This window comes from Vigna umbellata, chromosome 7 (genome assembly GCF_029865625.1).
Source record: "Vigna umbellata cultivar VRB3 chromosome 7, Vumbellata_1.0, whole genome shotgun sequence".
NCBI classification, from domain to species: Eukaryota; Viridiplantae; Streptophyta; class Magnoliopsida; order Fabales; family Fabaceae; genus Vigna; species Vigna umbellata.
Genome location: NC_142171.1, coordinates 11,897,008 through 11,916,593, shown reverse-complemented (window position 1 = coordinate 11,916,593; position 19,586 = coordinate 11,897,008). Strand labels below are relative to the sequence as shown.

Here is a 19,586-nt window from a genome sequence, read left to right as displayed (position 1 = left end):
ATATGAAGTTAATGATGTTGTTGGTTTTAGTTGTATGTACAAATGACATTGTTAATAGTATGTATTTTGTTAAGTAAATATAGATGGAAGGACAATTAGATTTATCATATTTGGACCGTGAAGATATAGATGATGATGTGGTCGGTGTAGACTTCAATATTATCGCATTGATATGTCGAAACCCCACATGTACGAAGAGGTTGATGGGACTGCCACCACATAAGCGGTGGAACAAATTATGTAAAATGATATCGGGCGGTGACTGTTAGGAATTTCCATACCTGACTTACTTGTATTAGTATTATATGAAATTCTGTATCAGTGATGTAATTATGAATTATTATATTTCTATGCTGGATGTAATTATTTAGTTATATTATGTTTCCGATGTAATGATTTGTTCTTATGTGTTCTTATTTGTTGTAATTATTAAATATAAGTAATATCTTATGTTATCCTTTGTTGTTGTTTTAATAAAATGATTTGTTGAAGAAATTGTCAGATGGCCTCATCATCAACAAAAAGGTCAAGAAGAAGCCGTAAGGGAAAAGAAACTGTCACTGAGGCAGAAGATGCACCCCATGTAAGATCATCTGTAGAGGAACAATTAGATCAGCGGCGTTTTTTTCACTCACAGTCATCAAATGGAAAACTATGCAGCTGATTTCTATACAAGGAGTGTAGTTCCTCCCAAGATAATGAATTTTGATTCATTCACCGGTTCAGGGTTATTTTTCCAACAGCTACTTCTATTTCAAGGGTTGAGCCAATTTGTGACATTACAGGGACCCTACTATCCGGATTTAATCAAAGTATTTTATTCAAATCTAAAGATATCTGGAAATGGATATTTGCTCAGTGAGGTAAATAAGAGAAAAATTAGATTCAAACCTGCTGATTGGTTGAATGTAGCTAACTTGAAGTACGACGGTCAGAAATTGTGTTATTCAAATATCCCAGACGAATTTCCATATGACCGCGACATGGCATTAACTACTATGATTATACCAGATTTGTAGGGTGGTCAAGGTGTTTTAACGGTTGGTTGTTTGAATATCAGTGATAGGCTTCTCCATTATATTATTGTGCATATGTTGACTCCAAGACCAAGGAATTTTGCTAGGTTATTGCACGAAGATATTTTTATGATATGGGTGCTTAAAAATAATATAGCAATCAATTGGCCTCATCACATCGTGCATCATATGCTTAAATACAAGGCCAGTGACACACCCCTCCCATATGATGTCCTTATCACACACATCATGCAATATTGTGGAGCTGACGTCTCAGCCGATGCCAGCACTCAAATTGGGTCCCGACATCACTTCAGTATCAATTCTTTGAAGATGATGAAAATTGTATGTGTCAATGGTGTTTGGCAACACGATCTGGATGATGATGAAGAAGAAGACCAACCACACCCTCATCAAAAACCTTGTTCAGCCTCCTCCACCTCTATCAAATGCTAACATGATCACTCAAATGTGGGAAGGAGTACAAGACTTGAGAAACAGAATGTAGGGTATGGAACAAATGCAAGTGCGGGTTCAACGTATTGAACATAACTTGGCAAACCTTTCCCTAGACATGAACTGCCAATTTGCTCACCTCAATCAAAATGTGAACTCGATTCTTCACCATTTAGATGATTAAGTTCATTATATTTCCCATTATGTCCTGTGATATTATAACTTGCTACTTAATTGTGGTTGTTTGATTAATGTTAATCATTCTCACATGCGTGACAAATAAATTGATATCACTTCGTACTAAATTATATTACAATTTAATTCTACAATTTAAAATACATTCATTTTACTACAATTTAATTTTCATAATTTTTAAACATTAATTTTAACAATTTTTCATAATTTTTTTCTCTTATAAACATTTTTACAATTAAATATAACATTACAAAATAACATTTTATAATACTTTTATAAGTAGGGGCAATTTGGTAATCTTTATTTTCTACCAATTAAACAAATTTTTAAAATCTATCACATCAATCAAATCCTACACTAATTCTCATAAACTTTACTTCTAAATTCACTCTCAATTAATCACAAATTCACTCAAAAAAACAATAAAAAAATTACCCTCAAATCCACTCAAATCCATTCAAATCATCTCCTCCAAATCATCTCCCCCAAATATCCCAAAAGAACACACCTTAGACTTTCCCTTTCTGATATCGAGGAAATCAATTTTTAGGTCCTTGTACGGTCATAAAACGTGTTTGGTTACACGTCTTTGTTTGGTTTTTTCTATATTTAAATTTTGAAAACCATAATATTTAAATAACAGTCTTATCTTATACGTGGCTTGATGACGACGTACCCTTTAATTTTAATTTTAATTTTTCAAGTAATTACTTTTCCAGTATTATACTAAATTTCAATAATTTAATATAAAAACTAAGATAGTAAAATGACCTCAATGTCTGTATTTAATTTCTGAAGTTGGTCTAAAATTAGGTTTTTCAGTCATTTGGGTTTCTGCAGGTTAATATACTATTATATCCATAAAAATCTTTCATCCCATGCTGCCAACACTGTACAAGTAAAAGAGTTATGTGGATTCAAAATTCAAAATGCATTTTTTATGATCAAAAGGTTTTCTCCGTTTCTTAGTCGGCAACTTTTAAAAAAATGGGCAGTTTATCTCATAATTTATAAAAATGGTATAGTTGACTTTTAGTTTAGAAATTTAGGGTAAGATGATTTTTCAATTGAAATCACGATTAGTAATGATAATTTTTTTGTTTTGGTTTCTTCTTCAACAACTTTTTTCTCTTTGTTTAGGTGATTAAGATAGACTATTTTATTTGTTAAATATTTATCTTTTGGCATATCCAATCGCTTAGACGCTTCTTTCTATAAACAATATTTGGTTAAGTATTGTCTGATAAATTTCAAAACATGGATTACTAGACAATCTAGCTTCTCTTAGACGATTTTATCTCAACATATGGCTCACAATACACTCTTTCCTTTGTCTTTTATCAAGAAGAGGTTTAGTTATGATGTGACGTGCTCTCTCAAGAATTGAAAAAACTAGACTAAAGCCTCTTTCATCTCACCTTCCACAATCACGAAGGCCAAAGGAAATATGTTTTGGTTCCCATATTGAGCGAGTTCTATGAGCAAGTCCCATGACATCTTTCTATTAAAAATGTGTTATCTATCTGTACAGTTGGTTTGTAGTAATTAAACCCTTTGATGCATGCTCCAAAAGCCTAAAATACTTGTTCCATAATATAACAGGAAGGGTCAGATACACCATCAACTACTATGGGAAACCACTTATTTGAATTATTGTTCCTGGGTTAGTTTCTTTAAAAGCTTTTAACCACCTTGGTAGTTCGTTGTACGAGTCTTCTCAATCTCCAAATTCTTTAGCAAATGCCTTTTTGTTTAGCATTCCAAGCTTTTTGATATGAAACTGAATAGTTGAAGCGATTTTTTTCAGCTACCAAACTTTGTATTGTAGTTGAAGGGTTTCTCTTCACAGAGTTGTGCACAATTAATGCCATGTGGTTTGAATCAAGATTGATATGATGCAAATATAAAGTTATAGATGAACACATATGTGGTGCGTCAATCTTTTGTATTTTCCAGTTAAAACTTAGTTTGCTATAAGTAGGATGTAACATCATTGGCAACTTTTGTTGTATTCGACACATTGAGAAATATATGCATCCGATTTGATTCAATAACCATAAGTTTGTACTCATTTTCAATATGATATTGCTTTAGACATGAAAGTGTCGATTCCTTTGAGTCAAACAACATGCCTTGGATTAGTTGTTGGTGAGTTTCCTTAAATGTATTTGTATTCAACGGCGAACACAATTCACAACTGCCTTCATCATAACCAACTGAATGAACACCAATGAGTTGTTGGATAGTGGATTATGTAAGCAACCTTGATAAGCCTGGATGTTGGTGTCTAAAAACAACATCCAATTCATTTAAGTGATTTTTTGAACTTCCTTTCTTAGATAGGTGAGTTCCCTCATCATTTGTGGTATTTAGTGCGCCAAGAAATACCTTACTTCATTCAATTGTTGAGGCCAAAGCTCATATAGGTTGTTTTACATGTGTTTTTGGGTGTTTTTTTTCATTTTTGAGTTGGAGGAATGAGTTTATCAGTCATTGGTGGTGTTTAGTGCATCAATGAACACCTTAACCCATTCAATTATGGAGAAAAAGACCATATAAGTGGTTTGAACAAAGTTAGGTGAAGTCCTTCAGCAATGGAGGGCAACTTAGGCCCTAGTAATCAATTGCATGGGTCTTGTAATCGATTACCAGAGACAACGGAGCAGTTGTACAACAAGTTCAACATGACTTCCCAACTGGGAGAACTGAGCTCCCCAAGGTTATTTTTTCTATCCTTTTATGTGATTTTTTTCATTTTTTTTGGCTTGGAAGAGTGAGTTTCTTCATCATTAGTGGTGTGTAGTGCATCAAAATACACTTTGGCCCACTCAATTGTAGAGAAAGAAGCCCATATAGTTGGTTTGAACCAATGTAGGTGAAATCCATGACATTGGTGCTCATATTATTTTAATGTCATATGATTGTTACCTATCTTCTCATCATGGAATATTAATGGATTTCACAACTAATGATGAGAAAAGTCACTCATCCAAGGAAGAAAATTGAAAAAATCAACCAAAAATACACCTAAAACCTCCATAGGGAACCACCTTCAACTTTCTATACAACTACTCTATGTGCTTCTCGTAATCAATTACAAGACCTCTACAATAATGAATTTTGATGATTTTTGCTCAACAAATTTATAAAAAAATTGTCATAAATTATAACTATATCACCTTTTTAAAATTTTATGAAAAAATTGTGAAGAGTCATCAACTTTATTGAAAAGTCATCCGGACATATAACGAGTTATTAAATCTGAAAAAAAGTCAACTATCTGTTTGTGTAAATTATGGAATAAATTACCATTTTTTAAAATATGTCCAAAGTCCTTTACATTTTTGTTTAAAGGAACTTTGTTTTCGTCTGTGAAGGTCTCCTTCATCAAAGGGTCTTCTTCTTATTCTGTTAGGATCTGCTTTTAGGTATTCTTTATCCCCACTTGAGTTTGTTCCTTTAAGTCTCTTTTGTTCGTTGTTTAGAAGGTTTAATTTTTATATTTCCCTTTTAAGTTTGATTTTTATCATTTTTATGAATTTTTTTATGTGGTTATGAAATCTGAGAAGAAAGGCCTTTGGGTCATGTGAGAATTATGAATGTTTCCAAAGGTCCTTCCGGGGTTTAGTTGTCACAGCCGCCGCTGTTGCTGTCTCTAACGTATGTATATATTTTGTTCTAATTCTTACTTTTGTATAATGAATTACTTATCGGTGTTGTTAATGGGCTGAATTTCTAACGGTAAGAGAAGCGACATTGCTATAGTAAGTTTTTTAATTATTTATTACGAGTGTAGAATTAATATATTTAGACAATTTTTGTTTGTGAATTTTTCTTTAAATATTAATGGTACAATCAGAAAAGAATTTTAATTTTAACTTAATTTCAAACAAATTAATTTATAAAGAAAAGTTTGCAAAATAAATATATATATATATATATATATATATATATATATAATTAGTTTTATATTTAGTCGATATTTAGTGTTTAATTTTCTGGGTAAAGAGTGAGAATGTGATACTTATGTTATGTGATGTCTTTATTGAAACTGATGCGAAAGTTGTGTATTCGAAATACGCTTCTACAGATGTAGAATTCAATGGTAGATGATGACATTGTCGGTATCCTTGAAACTAATGACATCAAGGATCTTCAACCCGTGAACGACAGAGTCCTCGTAAACGTTTTTCTTTTGCTTATTTCAGTATTTGGTTCTTTAGCTGAAGAGTGATATTAGATAATTTGACAACATGTTTGTGATCCTATCATATAATCCAATGATATTTTAACAATATTTTTTATAATATTTTAACATCTACGTATCATTATATAATCAATTTAAAATTATTTTATAATTAATAATAATTATTATAAAAATTAAAATAAACTAATCTTAAAATAACACGTAAATAATATAAAAATGTTATAATTATCGTTGTCATAATATAATTATCTTAATGTATTTAGGTTTCGCTCCAAAGGTAAGTTCTGTTAATCTTCTTATACATATACATACAAGAGAAACATCGAAAGGCATTGTGGTCGCTTGGGAGGCATCAATGTTTTGCATTTTTGCAATGTGGTCCCTCTGATTGATTAAATATTCAATGCAGGCGAGGAAAAACTCCGGGTGGTTGTTTGTTTACTTACGGAGGCAACAAAGGAAAATCTTCTATTGGAATGATATGCACTCACTGTTGCACTGCTATTTTTAGTAGAACTTCATTACGATGCACCGTATTTTTATGAGACTTTAGTGCTTTTGAGGCTAAGACGGCGAAAATGGAGACAGAGCAAAACGCATAAATTTCCTATGAATGAAATACCGAACAACATTAATTTTTTTTTCACTATTTACTAACAAGCATACTTTTTTTATTATACGTTATTACATAAAAATTTAATTATTATTATTATTAGTATATCTATTACTATCATTAATATTTTTATTAATATTTGTATTATTAATAGTTCTTTCTATACTCCATTATTTTAACAAAAAATAATAATATTAAAATAATATTATTTATTTTTTCTTAATTTTATAAAAAAGATAAGGTTTAATAGTCAATTTTGTCCCCAGTTTCGTTGATAAATCTCAATTTAGTCTCTCATTTTAAAAGTGTTTGAAATAGGTACTTACTTTCAAAATTTTGATTCAAATTAGTCCCTTCCGTTAAATATAACCAAACGGCGTTAACGGATTGATGATCTGGCACGATGCAGTGGTAACGTGTCGTTTTTAGATGCAGTTGTGACGTGTCATTTTTAAATTGTAAGCGTGGGTGACGTGTTACGAAGTTAGAGTTGAGTTGGATATTAAAGATTGAGTATTTGAAATGGGAAAAAATGATTTTTGGACATTTTCATTTGTGCGAGATTAGGGCATAGTTCTTCACCTACATTGCATAGAGTTGTTCACCTCCACTGCGAACATAATACAATTGCTCTTCTTGTTTATCTTCTTTTCGTTTCTGTTGTTGTTGTTTTGAGTTTCGATTTGAGTGTTTTCTGTTGGCAGTAGTGTGGTGGTTCGTGGTTGGAGAAGAGGTGTTCCCTCTTTTGGAGTTGCTTGAGGAAGTGTTTAACGACCCGAGATGAAACCAGCGAACACGCCACCACTGATTGTGCCTCTGCCATCGCGAGAGCGAGGACCACCGTGACGTAGCACCAGATCTCGCAGACGCATCTGAGTCGCTGTCATTCACGAGCGAAGTTGTTTTTGCGTTAGCAACGAAAGACGTTGCCAATCGAAGAAGGAGAAAAAACGTGAATGGAGAAGAAGAAAACCATCGAACCAGAAATCAGAATGCAAAGGCCATAAGCTTGGTGAAGAATACCGTAGGAGATGAAGTGAGTTTTGCAAAACAGAGGTGCGACGCACCAGAAGGCCAAGAATCATTCCCAATTTTAGGGTTCATAAGCTTAGGGTTTCAAATTGAAAATTTTCTTTTTTTGATTTTAATTTGGGTTCTTAATTTAAGGTTTTCTGAATAATTAAAATTGCATAAACATAAATGGATTCTTAATAAAGAAAAAGAGTTCAGATTTCCTTAATTAAAATCACTGAAAGAGAATTTATGAAACATTTATGAATTGATTACATAAGAAATTCAAAAAAGGTAATCAGTCAGAAAAAAGGTAACATTTATTAGGATTGAAAAAACCCTACAATTCATAACCTAATATCCCCTAAATCAAAATGTCCTAAATAAAAACAACACGTCACCACTGCATTGTGTCAAATCATCACTTCATTAACGCCGTTTGGTTCTATTTAACGGAAGGGACTAATTTGAATCAAAATTTTGAAGTGAGGACCTATTTCAAACACTTTTAATACGAGGGACTAAATTGAAATTTGTCAACGAAACTGGGGACAAAATTGGCAATTAAACCAAAAGATAAATACTTATGATCAATTACTTTTATATTATCATACTATTTATTGATAATATATATATATATATATATATATATATATATATATATTATATTGCATGTTTATAGAGATATAAATATATTTAGTAATGTAGTTGTTAAATAGATTATTAGTTAACATTAGGAATGATAAAAATATTCGTGCTTACAGGTATTTGTGGATAAAATCTATAATATATAATTGGTACCCAAGGGTATTTATTACTTGGTAGCGGATGTTTTAATATATATTTATAAATGAGTCGGATGCGAGTATTATACTATATTTACGAGTATATGTTGTTCGAAAAAAATTAAATTAAAATTTAATTAATATTTAATTTAAAATTTAATTTATATTTTATTAAGATAAATTTAATTAAGATTAAAATTTAATTTATATTATATTTTTATTTTAAAAATTTATAATTTTTTTTAAATATTCGTGGGTAGTCATTGATACCATAGGTTTTTTAAAACATGGGGATATTTTTTAAACAAATATCTGACAAGTAACGAAACATGTAACAAATTGAATTTTTTTATTGCGGGTTAAATAGTAGATAAGTACTATCTGTGTTCGACTTGACCCATTATCATCTATAGTTAGTAGTGTCACTATAATTCACTAATGAGAAGTTGAAGGTCAAAAACAATGTTTTGAAGACTTTATCTTTGTAATAAGTTATCATCATAAAATCTTAGTTGTGTGGTGCAGAAAGGACTTTCTATGACATGTAAAATGGATTTTTTATTTTTTATGACAAGTGTTCTGTCATCATAATGAAATAACTAGAAAACACTAAAAGAAGGGAGAGCGGGGAGGGGGGGAGGTTAAATAGTGTTTTCGAAAAACTTTTTGTCAAAAAGACGTTTAAAAACCTTGGTGAGGGTTATACGATTTACATAGATTGTTAAATGCTTGATTTGTAAAGCACTGTTTAAATTACACATTCAGAAACAAAGTGCCTTTCAAGCGTTTTAGCAAAGCTACTACAATGTTTTGGGAAAGACAATTCTCAAAGAAAATGGTTTCTAATGACAAGAGCTTTTATCAATGTTAACCTTGCAAGCAACTCTAGTGTTTGTAAATAATATATTTTGTAAAGATAAGGCAATAAACACACAAATGTTTTATATTGGTTCATTCAACTAAACTACGTCCAATTCTCCTTTAAGACTTCTTATAAGGTTTCACTATAATCTCAACAAGATCACAACTGAATATTAGCACCACTCCTGGTTACACCTAGTCAATCCTAGTAACACTTGTTACTCTGACTAGTTGATTTTCAACCCCACTCTTGGTTTCCATTAGACAATCCTGGTATCTACCTAGTACGCTGCCTAGTTTGAGTTTCATCCACCAATGGTTTCCATTAGATAATCCTGGTATCTACCTGATATGATGTCTAGTTTGAGTTTCACTCACTCCTGGTTTCCACTAGACAATCTTGGTATCTACCTGATTATCTATACCTTTTTTCATAACACTGTTTGTGTTGTAAGTTATGAACAAAATTAAAACACTTGTCTAAATGTATTGTCTAAGTTTGAGACTAGTAGTAGTTAGAATACTTGTGAACTATGAGTGATTAATTAAACTCGAGTTAGTTGTGTTGATTAGGTGAATCGGGAGTGGTAAGAATACTTGTTGTAAACCTGAAGAGGTAAAAATCATGTAATCTTTGTAAAATATTTGTTAAACCCCTAAAGAATTCTTAAAGGAGAACTCGATGTACCCATGTTGAGTAAATCAACATAAAATATTGCTTTTCTTATTGAAACGTTTTCATAAGGCTGTTTGGAAAAATCTGAATATATCTCTTATTTATTAATATTTTGAAAACTTATCAGACTACAAAACATTAACACTATTAATTTCCCTTAATGTTTTTCTGTGTATTTTATGGTTTATCACGTACACTATATGGTGTCCTTACTCACCTCGCGTCACCGTAACTTTCCATATCCATTATTCACTCCCTCTTCCACCATTACTTTCAAACATTGAATGCTCTTGCTCTACCTTATGCCGCAACACTCTTACCTGGCCCTAGGGTTTATGTTTTCGAAGAAGAGAATAGAAAAAGGAAAAGAACAATGAAGGTTTTCATTAGAGTTTGAAGAGAAGAAAAGAAAGAGAAAAAAAAAATTCTCCTTGAAACAATGACAAATGGTATAAATAACTCAAATGTTATTATGAAAAATGTGAAAAACGTTAAATAAACAAAAAAAATTAATTAAAAAGACTAAATTCACACATCTCCAAACTTTAAGGACTAATTGGACCAAAATTTTGAAGATGAACTAACTCTAATTTTCATTTAACTCTTGTTTAAAATATATGTTTTTGTAAATAAATATTAATTCCTTAAATTAATTAATTTTCTAAATTATTATATTTTTATACTCATTTTTTTAAATAAATCTTTCTCCACAAATTATTTTTAGAAAAGTTTTTTTAGAAATATTTTTTAAAAACTTAAAATTAAAAGAATTTCTTCCTTCTATTTTAACATAAAATAAAATGAAAAACTTTAGTTAGAATTTCAGTCCCGATATTTTAATAAAATATCACTCAATCAGATTTAGAATTCAATTTGGAAAACTAGATTCTGAACTATTATGCTATTTGTGTAAAAATCCAAACTGCACTAGGTCAAAATTTCAAGTAGTAATAATAATTATAGTGCCACAAATGAAATCAGTATCTGATTCACAATAATATGTGTAGAAAGACAAAACACCTATCATCATGATTTCGAGCTACATAATTACAATCAATGATCACATTTCAAGGTATTAGCAGTCAAGTTCCGTCACAGTGCTTAAAAGCCGTATTAAATGAGAAAAAATGTATTTAAACTTTCTTATATCTCGGTTTTTAATCGACATGAACTATGGAGAGTAATAATAATTATTATCTTTTAAAATTTTATACAAAATCAATTTTACAAACCTAACTAAACCCATTTTACGATGTCATAACTTCAAAAATTGAACTCTTTCAATTGGAACAAGACTTCAAAGGTTGCTACTTATAATGAAGAACCTGGTCAAGTACAAAAACCATAACCAAGGACAATGGGTACAAGAGGATTGCAAAAAATGATGACCATAGAGGAAAAGTGGAGAGAAAATTTGCAGTTAAGACTGCTATAGAACAAACAATAGCAACAACCAGCAATTCAGCAGAATATTGCCATGTGACTTGTCCCACACAGATCAGAACTGAGATTGCAAAGAAGCCAAGAATGTTGTTCATCAACACCCCTCCATAAATCTGAAATCATCAAAATATCTTCAAGTCCTCAGAAAGTGGTTTAAATGCATATTTATTGATTGAGTTTGAGGAAAGAAATTGGTTAAATATGCTAACCTCAGAAATGGCAAGAGAAGTGGTTCTTGGCTTCTTATGGCTTGCTTCTTTGATTGCTGAAGTTGCTTCTCTAGCATTTGTGGCCAAGGGGACTAGAATAAATGACATGAAGAATGGATGAAGTCCTACACTGTTAGAGAAGTTGTGCACACTTTCTGTTAGAGGCTCTGCCAAAATGGACAGCATAGCAATTCCTAGCACCACATATGAAATGGCCTTAAACCATGCCCATGTTGTTTTATCAACTACTGCTTCACTTTGCCTCTCTTCTACCACCATGTCAACCTCTTCCCAGCTCTTGTATGCACAAAATCAAAGAGTCTTAAGTCACATTTGCTCACTTTGGACAAAGGGAATAGAGAATATAATTACCTGATACATATCTTCTTGAGACTCAGAATGTGACACTGGAGCAGGAGCTGAAGTTGAGCTAAGCCATTTCTGAAACCCAGAAACAAATTCCTCCTCATTGATTATGCGGTCGTTATCAATGTCAAGTTCTTCAATGACAAGAGCTACTGCTTCTTCCACTTCCATTGATGCTTTGACAAACTTGATGTTCATGATTAGTTCTCTTAACTCAGATTGGGAAATGAAGTTGTCTCTATTACGATCAATTTTCACAAACAACCTGGTTATCACAGAGGCAATGCTATGAACTTGTTGTGCTCTTAGTTAGACTGGTAAAGTGTACAGTAACTGGAATCATATCAGGATTTTTCATGTTGAGTTAGAAGCTTACAATAATATCAGATGCTAATAATAGGTGATGTTGTGTTTACATTCTGAACTAGTAATAGTAGAAACTGGTTTTGAAATGGATTTGACATCTAATAAAATGTATTGTGCTTGTGCCAAGAAGTTCAAATAAATGATACTGACCCTCTGATAGCTTGTTCATCTGGTTTTCCATCTACTGTGAGAAGGCTACCAACCACATCACTCTGAACATGCTTCAAGATTTCACATATAAGCTGTTTCTTTCCTTCGCGTTCTTTTCTTTTGTTTTCAATCCATGGACCAAAAACCTGTCAGTTTTCAACACTCGGCATAGTGAAGTTCCTGCTAAAATGTGTTTTGAAACACATTGCTATTACTTTTCTTCAAGACAGTGTATTTCTATGTACCTGATATATGTTTTTCAATGATTTCCTTGAAAAATACTGTTTCTCTAAAGCGTGCTGCGTTTGACGAAGCCATTTTGTGAAGCCACTAACAAATTCCTCTTTGCTTATTCTTTTGTCACCATCCAGGTCAAAAATCTGTAACACCTGTTGTACTTCTTTCTCCTCATCAAAATTGGTTTCAGTAACTTTGTTTTTGAGCAGAAGATCTCTGACTTCAGAAGCTGATATACCACTGCTCCCATCTCGATCTATTTCCTTATATAATCTCCTGCAGAGTGTTGTGCCTATAAATAGCTTGTCACAGGTAAAACTTTCAGTGTAGCAGTTCTTCGAAATCTCACCTTATGGCACTCACATTTGGAGTCCCATTCCTTGTGAAGATCCTTTGCAGGGTGTTCTTCTGAACATCTTGTAATATTCTCAATATTAAATGATCGTGTTTCACATATTCCAGTCTTCTTTTCTGTACCCATGGCTCAAAAATCTGCAGGTTAAATAGCCAGTAACGCAATTAATTAATTACTCAGGAACAAGATGACATAATAGGATATAATAACACATGACATAATTTGTGTTTAGGATATAATTCAATTGTCATAGGTTTGATATCAGCGATGTCACAACATATGATGTTTATGCCACACTGACTTGAACATAATTGATGAACATTTACGATACAAAAAGGAAAATGAAAAGTGAGAAACCTGGTAAACGAAGTAGAGGAAGAGAAAAATGGAGGTAATAATGAGAGCAATTAGTAAGGTGGCGTTTCTTAGCTGAGAAGAGAAATTGAAGAAATTTGGGATTTGCATGATTGCAAATGGCATCACTGAGAAAAGCATGATTCTTGCAGTGTAACGGGTTTCCAAATCCGTAGTAATGCCGTAACCTTCAAATCCACCAAAGATATTTTTCAGGCACAAAATTAACTCATGAATACTGGGTTATTTGAATATTCACAAATGATATTTAACATAATTTCTACATTCATTTTAACATTATTCTTATTTAATTTTTATTCTTCTTTTTCTCTAAAAGTACAAAAATTATTTCTTTTTTATAACTGTTTTACTCTTAATGTGTGTTCTTAAATAAATGTGTGAATATGTATAACTCTACCACTTGATATTATCAAGAAAATTCTACCTTTTAGACATCAAATGCTACTATTGAGCATACATATGATTATAAAAGCTCATTAATTATTAATAGAATTTTGAATTGATCTTAAATAGGCAGGGTTAAGATGAAGAATACTTAAACAATGTCCTTGTTCATAATTACAACTGTATAATTTTATTAAATACTACACTTGAAGTAATTTTGTTTTCCACATATATCATCAATATTCCATCCTCAAGTTCATTGAAATAATATCTTTAATATTAATTATTTTATCTGAAGTATTCTCTCTTTTAAAGTCTAAAACTCCTTTAATTCTTAAAATAAGAATTGAAAAAGAAAAATTTATTTAAATTACTTTCAATCTCAAATCCTAAATTATATAAGAATAAATTTGAACAATCCTGTTTGATTGTATTTCTTTATTTTTTCGAAAGAAACTATTAGATTAAAAGTTCTTTTGCATATTATATATATATATATATATATATATATATATATATATATATATATATATATATATATATATATATATATATATATATATATATATATTAGGTTTATGTTAATCAAGTTATTAAATATCTCGTTTATATAAATGAAAAAGTATATTTGTATTCTAAAATATAAATTACTTTTATAATTGTATACTAATTGTTAAATTTTAATAAAAATTGACATGAATAATTATATATATAAGACTAAAATTTAATAGTTAAATAAAATAAATATTTTACATAATGTTACTAACACTGTATTACACTAGTATAATTGATTCCATATTAAGCATATAAAAAATATTTTCTTTAGGAATTATTTTAAAATTAAAAATATGAATAATTTTTTATCTATCTCTTTTCTAGTCTTTGTTTGAAAAGAACAAAGGAAATGAAACGGAGAAATGGTGAAAGAGAAAATGAAACGAGAGTTAGGGAACATAAAAATTATTTTTTGTTATCGGAAACAAATTAAATTTTAAAATTTAAACATGTTTGAATGTGCTATAACTAATTATTGTATTTATAAATACAATTTTATAGAGATAAGAGTTGAACGAAATTTGAATGACTGATATATGTAATTGATTATAGATTATTCTATTTTTATTTCCTTAGCTTTGTTTGGTTGGTGGTTTTGCTTTCACACACACGAAAAGAAAGAGTCTATATTGTGCAGAGGTAATTTTCTCAACCACATATTTTCTGATTTTTTTTTGTCTTACTTTTAAGAGGAATTTAATGTAGAAAGACCCACAGAAGTTATTGCCATCAGACTTCTTAGTTTCTCAGATCCAAATTCACTTTAAAATTCTTGATGAAAATAAAATTACTTTTTGAAACTATTTTTTATTTTATTTTTGATTTGAAAAAACAAATTAATATAATGAGTTAGAATGGAGTGAAAAATTAAAAATATCAACCTTAAATTAACATAATATATTAGTTGGAAAATTAGAATATAAGAGTTAAAGAAAAATGAGTTGGAAGAAACCAGTGATGAAGGCTTTAACAGTGTTGTGGTGAGAGTTAGAAGCAGAAGAATGAGGCTGAAATTGTTGTCTTCCAACAATGACACAGCTTCCCCAAACTACGGTCAGAAGCAAAATAGATGATCCAGCCAATATCCCAATCCCAGTCATGCCATATTCTTCTGCTATCTCCCTATTGCTCACAAGTCCTGAAACTGTTCATACAATCAAATTATTTATAAAATGATTCATAAAACCAAACAAAATTATATATTATATATATTATCTATTCTTACTACACTGTGTATAATAATTTTACTACTTATTTATTAAATATTTATATAGTCATTCTCAATTTCATTAAGTATACTATTTAAAATATATTTTTTCATTTATGTGTTTCTTTGACAAATTATAACAACGGTGTTATGATAGAAACATTAATCATTAACCGAAAAAGAAATGCTTAATTATGAAAAAAGTACAGAGATATTGATGAAAAGTGAAATTTGTATTTTCAAAAAGTAATTTAATTCTTAATCACAAATAAAATCATTTAACTTAATAAAAAAATTAAAAACTCCCTGAACATAAAACAGAAGTAAAATAGTTCATGCGAACATAGATAGAATTGGAAAGTTATTAGACTAATATAATCTAAACAAAAGTTTTACAAATAATTAGTCATACTATTTTTCATGATTACTACAACGAAACTTTCAAAATTAACAATGAAATACTAATTAAGTATGAGTTAAGACAAACTTTTCTATAAAGCTTTGTTCAAACACTTAAATATATAATTACTCATTCTATACCAATATATAAATAAAAATTGTATGAATAGTTAATGACTGTGTTGGTTGAGATTATCCCTTATCATAGCTAGACTCATAAGTGCCATTCTTGGTCTGGTAACAGTTGGTGGAAGACAATTTCAAAAGGAAAAGTCATCATCCATCACGCGAGAGAGAGAGAGAGAGAGAGAGAGGTGTATTTAGGAATCATAAGAAATTCGATATATTAAGATTACTGTTAACATATTCACAAGTTAAACATGGAAAACACAGATTCAAACATTTATTCAAATAATTTTTCGAGTTCTGACTTAGTTATATGCATCTGCAACTGCATGATGCCTCTCTATTCAATTGAAAAGGGAAGGAAAACATAAGAGATGACATACCAAGAAGAATTAGGGACTCTGGAAGGGCGGCTAGGATGTGAAAAGCACTGGCACCAAAGATACCAGGGCCAAGAATCTTGAAGATTTGTTCTCCTCCTTTGGCCAAATATGATTCTCCATGGAACAGCAAATACTCATACACCAAGATAAGAAAGAGATGGCCAAAAATATTGTCTGTGCATGGCAAGAAGCCATACATTTGTTTGCAGTGCTCCTCGCAGGATTCATCATCAATTCCTTTCAGAACTAAGTAGGAAGTTTCCTTGTGTTGAACTTTTTGAACACCATCTGAAACTAGTTCTGTCAGATATCGACCTTGAACCCTTATTGTTGTTGCTAACAAAAGGAGAAATATAGAGTATGGTGTTTTGGAAATGTTTCTCATATTTTTGTTTTCTTAATTGAGCACAGGAAAGAAACAACATTAATTTGATTACTTAGCTCAATTTGTATAAAAGATTTTGGTAATGTACCACAAGTAATGCTTTGCACTCCAAATAATAAGAAAAACAAAGAAATTGGAAGTCAACAAATGGGTTTACTTGCTGTACGGTTTAAGGCAAAGTCCGTCATAAACGAGGACCGATTCTTCCACTCTTCAAATTTTAATATCTGTTTAATAAATGTACAAAATCAAAATATCATTCTTAACCCAGTGAAATAGTAACCAGTTTACATTATCGGATAAAATAATGTATATATATAAAAATTTTGTAAGATTAAATTAAATTTAAAATTTATTTTTTAATATAATATTAAAATTATAAATTATAAATTATAATTCATCTGTTCTTGTATATTTAAAATTATTTTATTTTTAGTGATATGAGATTTCTAGCCTATCCTATAAATCTTTAAAATAATAAGTTTATATGTTATTTTTCTGATTTATTATTTCTTTTGTAATGGTTGTCCAACCTTGTTTACTACTTTTCTGTATTATATGTTTAATAGTTTTTAATTAAATATTTGATTTGATAGAATCCACAGTTTTACTAAGCAATTATTATTTGGTTAAAATATAATTTTTTTAATATATTATCTCTATATTATTATATTTCTACATTTTAAGTTTATAGGTTATATATATCAAATACAAAGAATTCATATTTTCTAATAGATGTTTTTTATGGTAGTGATGTAACATTTCAAAATATAGTAAACTAGAGAAGAGAGTCACCACATACATGATAAGGTAGAACAGTTGTCCATCTAGAATATAAAACAGTCCCTCTGCTCACATCCATAGGATGATCATTGTAGAAGAAAGAACACTAATACATACAAAACACAAACACACAACAGGGTAAGCTAGTTTAAACAAAGATTAATCATATATTTATTTACTAAGTTTCATACATTCATACATATTCATTCACATCACATAAACTATTCATACATGACACCACACTGACTTTGACTATCCGGATTTAGAATGATTGTCGAGCTATGGCGGGTTGTGCACTCGTGGTGGCTTGTACTGCTTTGCAAAGCCATTGCCAATGGGTTTCACCCTACCACACTCACGAGGTTAGTCTATACCACGCCTTGGAGCATACTTGAAGCCCCAAAGACTAAGAACTCCTGCTACTCCTCACGACATGGATCAATACTCTCTACTTGAGAATGAAAGACCACTGGAGTTTTAGGATAACCCCCAAGACTAAGCTCCTGCATTCATTCTAAACATACTTGAATCTCAACAAGAGAGTTCACTTTGGATCACAACATAGGGCACCACCATGTAACCTCTCCGTGAGGTTCATGGAATTACGTCCATCAACCATAATTTGAAATCACATATTTTCACTTTGGAACATAACTTATAACAATAATCAATGATGTAATGTAAGACAACTCAAACATACTTCATAGTGCACTCAAATATTCATTTAAAACAACTTAGAACTAAAAGAAAAGAGTGAACTAAACTTGGACCAACTCAACCACCAATTACCAATTCTAACTATTTTTCCCAACTTCAAACACCGCTAGATTGTTTTGTAAACCTAATTAGACTTGACTAAGTGATTCTAAACCTTCCTAACATCAATCTAAGGTGTTTATGAACCAATTCCTACTCTAAAAATTTCTCAACTTAAAGACTCAAATTCAATTCTACCACTTACCAGCTGAAGAACAAGAAACTGATCGATCAAGATCGTAGCTCTCGACGCCAGGATCGCTTAGGCACCTCCTGATCGTCAAACAGTTAGCTCAGTTGGGAGGAAATCTAGAGAGAAACGAGAGAAAGAGTAGAGAACAATGTTTTAGAGTGATGAAGTATTTTAGATAATGAACCAAGCTTTAGAAAATTCTATTTATATTATAAGATTATTTTTAAAGTAAAAAGCTCGTCTCATTATTTTAATATATCTATGTACTCTAATACTCTATTTTCTAGGTTCTTACAAGTTGTAATTCTTCTTTTAAATTTAACATCTTATTGTTATTTTGTTTAGATTATTAAAATTTTATATTATATTCTTCATTTAGAATTATTATTTTAAACCATTGTTATAAAGAAAAAGAGTTATTAATAGAAAATTTTGAGACACTTGATCGGAGGTGATGCCCGCCCTCTAAGTGGAAAACGAACTTACGACTGCACTTCAAATAATAGTCCAAATTTTGTAAAACTAGTTCTTGAAAGTGGAAATCGAAATTGCACTCTGTTTAGATATTATCCTAAAGTTATGTAAAAGTATATGTTAATTTCTCATAACGCCAAGTAAAAGTGCGTAAAGTTTTATTTAGATTATATATAAAATCTTAGTGTTTAGTAAATGAAAAAATTAAATTTCATATATTAAACAAATAGTTTAATAATTAGAATTTTATAATTGTTTGATTTTATATATAATAACAAATTTAATATTTTATCAAATAAAATTTATAATTATATAATTTTTAATAATAAAAATTTAATAAGTATAATTATGTAATTATATATCAGTGTCCTTACTAGAAATGAGCATATTTCTTCTGAAGGAAAAAAGTACATTTCTTAGGTGTTGAACTCCTTATTTTCTAGGTATTGTACTGCATAAATAATTAAGTTGAATAAACGTACGAGAAATATATTGAGGTTGCCATTGTACTGCATAAATATTTGATGAATCCAACTATTGAAGATTGAAAACTTGAAGATTAGCGGTTTAGGATGTATGGTCTTATTAATTAGATCATGTCTATGTTAGTTTCTTTGTAT

At 30.3% G+C, this 19,586-nt stretch overlaps 1 protein-coding gene across 1 annotated transcript; it reads right to left on the bottom strand.

Annotated features, from left to right (window-relative positions):
* Positions 1 to 11,078: 11,078 nt before the first annotated feature.
* LOC148195140 (sodium/calcium exchanger NCL1-like) lies at positions 11,079 to 16,886 on the bottom strand. Its single transcript, XM_088093966.1, has 9 exons — positions 16,376 to 16,886; positions 15,213 to 15,404; positions 13,304 to 13,488; positions 12,941 to 13,083; positions 12,600 to 12,867; positions 12,355 to 12,500; positions 11,845 to 12,103; positions 11,473 to 11,769; positions 11,079 to 11,376 (listed from the first exon to the last, which is right to left on the bottom strand). Exons 1-9 carry the CDS (start codon positions 16,758 to 16,760, stop codon positions 11,128 to 11,130), a joined length of 2,124 nt encoding a protein of 707 aa, XP_087950092.1. The 5' UTR covers positions 16,761 to 16,886; the 3' UTR covers positions 11,079 to 11,127.
* Between the last annotated feature and the right edge of the window lie 2,700 nt (positions 16,887 to 19,586).